This window comes from Carcharodon carcharias (assembly GCF_017639515.1).
Source record: "Carcharodon carcharias isolate sCarCar2 chromosome 27 unlocalized genomic scaffold, sCarCar2.pri SUPER_27_unloc_13, whole genome shotgun sequence".
Lineage (NCBI taxonomy): Eukaryota > Metazoa > Chordata > Chondrichthyes > Lamniformes > Lamnidae > Carcharodon > Carcharodon carcharias.
Window position 1 is genome coordinate 394091 of NW_024470628.1, and position 7149 is coordinate 401239.

General features: G+C 52.7%; 1 protein-coding gene across 1 annotated transcript in view; it reads right to left on the bottom strand.

Moving 5' to 3' along the window:
• LOC121273815 (uncharacterized protein C14orf93 homolog) overlaps window positions 1-5564 on the bottom strand; it is a 67562-nt gene extending 61998 nt beyond the window's left edge. Inside the window, exons 1-2 of the mRNA XM_041180965.1 lie at window positions 5438-5564; window positions 4969-5081 (exon numbers count right to left, since the gene is read on the bottom strand). Of these exons, the coding sequence (XP_041036899.1) occupies window positions 4969-5081; window positions 5438-5564 (240 nt within the window). The remainder of the gene's footprint in view (window positions 1-4968; window positions 5082-5437) is intronic.
• Window positions 5565-7149: the final 1585 nt, after the last annotated feature.

The following is a 7149-nucleotide window of genomic DNA, read 5'->3' on the forward strand; positions in this document are numbered from 1 at the left end:
CACTCCCACTGTACACAATCCCAATGGACCCAAACCCCTTCCCCTTCAATCCCACTGTACACAATCCCAATGGACCCAAACCCCTTCCCTTTCACTCCCACCGTACACAATCGCAATGGACCCAAACCCCTTCCCATTCACTCCCACTGTACACAATCCCAATGGACCCAAACCCCTTCCCCTTCACTCCCATTGTACACAATCCCAATCCCAAACCCCTTCCCCATCACTCCCACTGTACACAATCCCAATGGACCCAAACCCCTTCCCCTTCACTCCCGCCGTACACAAACGCAATGGACCCCTTCCCCTTCCCCTTCACTCCCACTGTATACAATCCCAATCCCAAACCCCTTCCCCTTCACTCCCACTGTACACAATCCCAATGGACCCAAACCCCTTCCCGTTCACTCCCACCGTACACAATCGCAATGGACCCAAACCCCTTCCCGTTCACTCCCACCGTACACAATCCCAATGGACCCAACCCCCTTCCCCTTCACTCCCACCGTACACAATCCCAATGGACCCAAACCCCTTCCCCTTCACTCCCACCGTAAACAATCCCAATGCACCCAAACCCCTTCCCGTTTACTCCCACTGTACACAATCTCCACGGACCCAAACCACTTCCCATTCACTCCCACTGTACACAATCCCAATGGACCCAAACCCCTTCCCCTTCACTCCCATTGTACACAATCCCAATGGACCCAAACTTCATCCCGTTCACTCCCACGGTACACAATCGCAATGGACCCAAACACCTTCCCGTTCACTCCCTCTGTACACAATCCCAATGGACCCAAACCCCTTCCCGTTCACTCCCACCGTACACAATCACAATGGACCCAAATCCCTTCCCCTTCACTCCCACCGTACACAATCCCAATGGACCCAAACCCCTTCCCCATCACTCCCACGGTACACAATCCCAATGGACCCAAACCCCTTCCCCTTCACTCCCACCGTACACAATCCCAAGGGACCCAAACCCCTTCCTCTTCACTCCCACTTTACACAATCCCAATGGACTCAAACCCCTTCCCGTTCACTCCCACCGTACATAATCCCAAACCCAAACCACTTCCCGTTCACTCCCACCGTACGCAATCCCAATCCCAAAACCCTTGACCTTCACTCCCACTGTACACAATCCCAATGGACCCAAACCCCTTCCCGTTCACTCCCACCGTACACAATCCCAATCCCAAACACCTTCCCCATCACTCCAACCATACACAATTCCAATCGACCCAAACACCTTCCCGTTCACTCCCACCGTACACAATCCCAATGGACCCAAACCCCTTCCCGTTGACTCCCACCGTACACAATCCCAATGGACCCAAACCCCTTCCCCTTCACTCCCACCGTACACAATTCCAATGGACACAAACCCCTTCCCCTTCACTCCCACCGTACACAATCCCAATGGACCCAAACCCCTTCCCGTTCACTCCCACTGTACACAAACCCAATAGATCCAAACCCTTTCCCGTTCACTCCCACTGTACACAATCCCAATGGACCCAAACCCCTTCCCATTTACTCCTACCGTACACAATCCCAATGGACCCAAACCCCTTCCCCTTCACTCCCACCGTACACAATGGACACAAACACCTTCCGCTTCATTCTCAGCATACACAATCCCAATGGACCCAAACCCCTTCCAGTTCACTCCCACTGTACACAATCCCAATGGACCCAAACCCCTTCCCGTTTACTCCCACCGTACACAATCCAAATGGACCCAAACCCCTTCCCCTTAACTCCCACTGTACACAATCCCAATGCACCCAAACCCCTTCCCCTTCACTCCCACTGTACACAATCCCAATGGACCCAAACCTCATCCCGTTCACTCCCACCGTACACAATCGCAATGGACCCAAACACCTTCCCGTTCACTCCCTCTGTACACAATCCCAATGGACCCAAACCCCTTCCCGTTCACTCCCACCGTACACAATCCCAATCCAAAACCCCTTCCCGTTCACTCCCACTGTACACAATCTCCACTGACAAAAACCACTTCCCATTCACTCCCACTGTACACAATCCCAATGGACCCAAACCCCTTCCCCTTCACTCCCACTGTACACAATCCCAATGGACCCAAACTTCATCCCGTTCACTCCCACCGTAAACAATCGCAATGGCCCCAAACACCTTCCTGTTCACTCCCTCTGTACACAATCCCAATGGACCCAAATCCCTTCCCGTTCACTCCTACCGTACACAATCACAATGGACCCAAACCCCTTCGTGTTCACTCCCACCGTACGCAATCCCAATGGACCCAAACCCCTTCCCCATCACTCCCACGGTACACAATCCCAATGGACCCAAACCCCTTCCCCTTCACTCCCACCGTACACAATCCCAATGGACCCAAACCCCTTCCCGTTCACTCCCACCGTACACAATCCCAATGGACCCAAACCCCTTCCCCTTCACTCCCACCGTACAAAATCCCAATGGACACGAACCCCTTCCCCTTCACTCCCACTGTACACAATCCCAATGGACCCAAACCCCTTCCCCTTCACTCCCACTGTACACAATCCCAATGGACCCAAACCCCTTCCCTTTCACTCCCACCGTACACAATCGCAATGGACCCAAACCCCTTCCCGTTCACTCCCACTGTACACAATCCCAATGGACCCAAACCCCTTCCCCTTCACTCCCACTGTACACAATCCCAATCCCAAACCCCTTCCCCATCACTCCCACTGTACACAATCCCAATGGACCCAAACCCCTTCCCCTTCACTCCCGCCGTACACAATCACAATGGACCCCTTCCCCTTCCCCTTCACTCCCACTGTATACAATCCCAATCCCAAACCCCTTCCCCTTCACTCCCACTGTACACAATCCCAATGGACCCAAACCCCTTCCCGTTCACTCCCATCGTACACAATCGCAATGGACCCAAACCCCTTCCCGTTCACTCCCACCGTACACAATCCCAATGGACCCAACCCCCTTCCCCTTCACTCCCACCGTACACAATCCCAATGGACCCAAACCCCTTCCCCTGCACTCCCACCGTAAACAATCCCAATGCACCCAAACCCCTTCCCGTTTACTCCCACTGTACACAATCTCCACGGACCCAAACCACTTCCCATTCACTCCCACTGTACACAATCCCAATGGACCCAAACCCCTTCCCCTTCACTCCCATTGTACACAATCCCAATGGACCCAAACTTCATCCCGTTCACTCCCACCGTACACAATCGCAATGGACCCAAACACCTTCCCGTTCACTCCCTCTGTACACAATCCCAATGGACCCAAACCCCTTCCCGTTCACTCCCACCGTACACAATCACAATGGACCCAAATCCCTTCCTCTTCACTCCCACCGTACATAATCCCAATGGACCCAAACCCCTTCCCCATCACTCCCACGGTACACAATCCCAATGGACCCAAACCCCTTCCCCTTCACTCCCACCGTACACAATCCCAAGGGACCCAAACCCCTTCCTCTTCACTCCCACTGTACACAATCCCAATGGACTCAAACCCCTTCCCGTTCACTCCCACCGTACATAATCCCAAACCCAAACCCCTTCCCGTTCACTCCCAACGTACGCAATCCCAATCCCAAAACCCTTGCCCTTCACTCCCACTGTCCACAATCCCAATGGACCCAAACCCCTTCCCGTTCACTCCCACCGTACACAATCCCAATCCCAAACACCTTCCCCATCACTCCAACCATACACAATTCCAATCGACCCAAACACCTTCCCGTTCACTCCCACCGTACACAATCCCAATGTACCCAAACCCCTTCCCGTTCACTCCCACCGTACACAATCCCAATGGACCCAAACCCCTTCCCCTTCACTCCCACCGTACACAATTCCAATGGACACAAACCCCTTCCCCTTCACTCCCACCATACACAATCCCAATGGACCCAAACCCCTTCCAGTTCACTCCCACTGTCCACCATCCTAATGGACCCAAACCCCTTCCCCTTCACTCCCACTGTACACAAACCCAATGGATCCAAACCCCTTCCCGTTCACTCCCACTGTACACAATCCCAATGGACCCAAACCCCTTCCCATTTACTCCTACCGTACACAATCCCAATGGACCCAAACCCCTTCCCCTTCACTCCCACCGTACACAATGGACACAAACACCTTCCGCTTCATTCTCAGCATACACAATCCCAATGGACCCAAACCCCTTCCCGTTCACTCCCACCGTACACAATCCTAATGGACCCAAACCCCTTCCCCTTCACTCCCACCGTACACAATCCCAATGCACCCAAACCCCTTCCCCTTCACTCCCACCGTACACAATCCCAATGGACCCAAACCCCTTCCCCTTCACTCCCACCGTACACAATCCCAATGGACACAAACCCCTTCCCCTTCACTCCCACCGTACACAATCCCAATGCACCCAAACCCCTTCCCCTTCACTCCCACCGTACACAATCCCAATGCACCCAAACCCCTTCCCATTCACTCCCACCGTACACAATCCCAATCCCAAACCCCTTCCCGTTCACTCCCACCGTACACAATCCCAATCCCAAAACCCTTCCCCTTCACTCCCACTGTACACAATCCCAATGGACCCAAACCCCTTCCCCTTCACTCCCACCATACACAATCCCAATCCCAAACACCTTTCCCTTCACTCCCACCGTACACAATTCCAATCGACCCACACCCCTTCCCGTTCACTCCCACTGTACACATTCCCCATGGACCCAAACACCTTCCCGTTCACTCCCACTGGACACAAGCCAAATGGACCCAAACCCCTTCCCCTTCACTCCCACCGTATACAATCCCAATGGACCCAAACCCCTTCCCCTTCACTCCCACCATACACAATCCCCATGGACCCAAACCCCTTCCCGTTCACTCCCACTGGACACTAGCCTCTGTGTAACCTCCGACTCTCGGAATCACTGACCCTGTATCTCCGACTCCTGAGCTTTTTGTCCTCGCGCTCCTTCAGACTCTTGTAGGGATTCATGGCGTTCCGGTATTCCCTCCTCTTGGTCAGGAAGTAGGCCACACAGGCCCCTGCAACAAAGTAAAAACCAATCAGGCCCCTCTGCTAGTCTTCCAACACAGGAACAGGAAGAGGCCCCCTCCTCGAGCCTATTACACAGGAACAGGAGGAGGCCATTCAGCCCCTCTTCCTCAAGCCTGTTAAAGAGGAACAGCAGGAGGCCATTCAGCCCCTCTGCTCCAGCCTATGACACAAGGACATGAGGAGGCCATTCAGCCCCTCAAGCGGCACTGAAGGAGGCGACACAAGGTCTCTGAGGGCGACCAAGTCCTCCGAATCAGACTCAGCTGCCGTTGCCTGCACCCTCCCCACCACCGACCACCGACTTCCTCACGAGAGCACCCCACAACCCCAACCACCAACTTACCTTTCAGCTCCTTGTCCGTGTAGTGATGCGTGCTGAGAGCTAACTGGCTTTTGAGTTTCTCCACCAGGTACTTCACGACTCCGATATTCCAGGAAGACTTGATGCTGTAAGGGGGAGAGCGAACCATGAGGCAGGGGGAGCAGGAATCCCATCCAGTGTGTGGGATGCGGGGAGTTGGGGGTGGGGGGTGAGGGGTGGAGGGGGAGGGGTGGGCTGGGTTTGCAGTAGTAGCTACTGGGATGCCAAGGAAACAGGCAGAGGATACAAGGAGACATCAGTGAGCTGAGCAAAGAGACAGAGAGAGAGATGTGGCCCAGAACCCACTCAATAATAAAGCACCGTCTCTCTCTCTCTCTATGTCCATCTGTACTCCTCTCTCTCTCTCTCTATGTCCCTCTGTACTCCTCTCTCTCTCTCTCTATGCCCATCTGTACTCTTCTCTCTCTCTCTCTATGTCCATCTGTACTCCTCTCTCTCTCTCTCTCTATGTCAATCTGTACTCCTCTCTCTCTCTATGTCCATCTGTAGTCCTCTCTCTCTCTATGTCCATCTGTACTCTCTCTCTCTCTCTCTCTGTCCATCTGTACTCCTCACTCTCTCGCTGTCCATCTGTACTCCTCTCTCTCTCTCTATGTCCATTTGTTCTCCTCTCTCTCTCTCTCTATGTCCATCTGTACTCCTCTCTCTCTCTCTATGTCCATCTGTACTCGTCTCTCTCTCTTTATGTCCATCTGTACTCATCTCTCTCTCTATGTCCATCTGTACTCCTCTCTCTCTCTCTCTCTCTATGTCCATCTGTACTCCTCAGTCTCTCTCTATGTGCATCTGTACTCCTCACTCTCTCTCGCTGTCCATCTGTACTCCTCTCTCTCTCTCTACGTCCATCTGTACTCATCTCTCTCTCTCTCCCTATGTCCATCTGTACTCCTCTCTCTCTCTCTCTATGTCCATCTGTACTGGTCTCCCTCTCTCTATGTCCATCTGTACTCCTCTCTCTCTCTCTCTCTCTATCTCCATCTGTACTCCTCTCTCTCTCTCTATGTCCATCTGTACTCCTCTGTCTCTCTCTATGTCCATCTGTACACCTATCTCTCTCTCTCAATGTCCATCTGTACTCCTCTCTCTCTCTCTATGTCCATCTGTACTCCTATCTCTCTCTATGTCCATCTGTACTCCTCTCTCTCTCTCTCTCTCTATGTCCATCTGTACTCCTCTCTCTCTGTATCCATCTGTACTCCTCACTCTCTCTCTCTCTCTGTGTTCATCTGTACTCCTCTCTCTCTGCCCATCTGTACTCCTCTCTCTCTCTCTGTTTCCTTCTGTACTCCTCTCACTCTTTGTCCATATGTACTCCTATCTCTCTCTCTATGTCCATCTGTACACTCTCTCTCTCTCTCTCTCTATGTCCATCTGTATTCCTCTCTCTCTCTCTCTGTGTCCATCTGTACTCCTCTCTCATTCCCTCTCAGTGTCCATCTGTACTCCTCTCTCTCTCTCTATGTCCATCTGTACTCCTTGCTCTCTCTCTCCATGTCTATCTGTACTCCTCTCTCTCTCTCTATGTCCATCTGTACTCCTCTCACTCTCTCCATGTCCATCTGTACTCCTCTCTCCCCCTATATATGTCCATCTGTACTCCTCTGTCTCTCTCTATGTCCATCTGTACACCTATCTCTCTCTCTCAATGTCCATCTGTACTCCTCTCTCTCTCT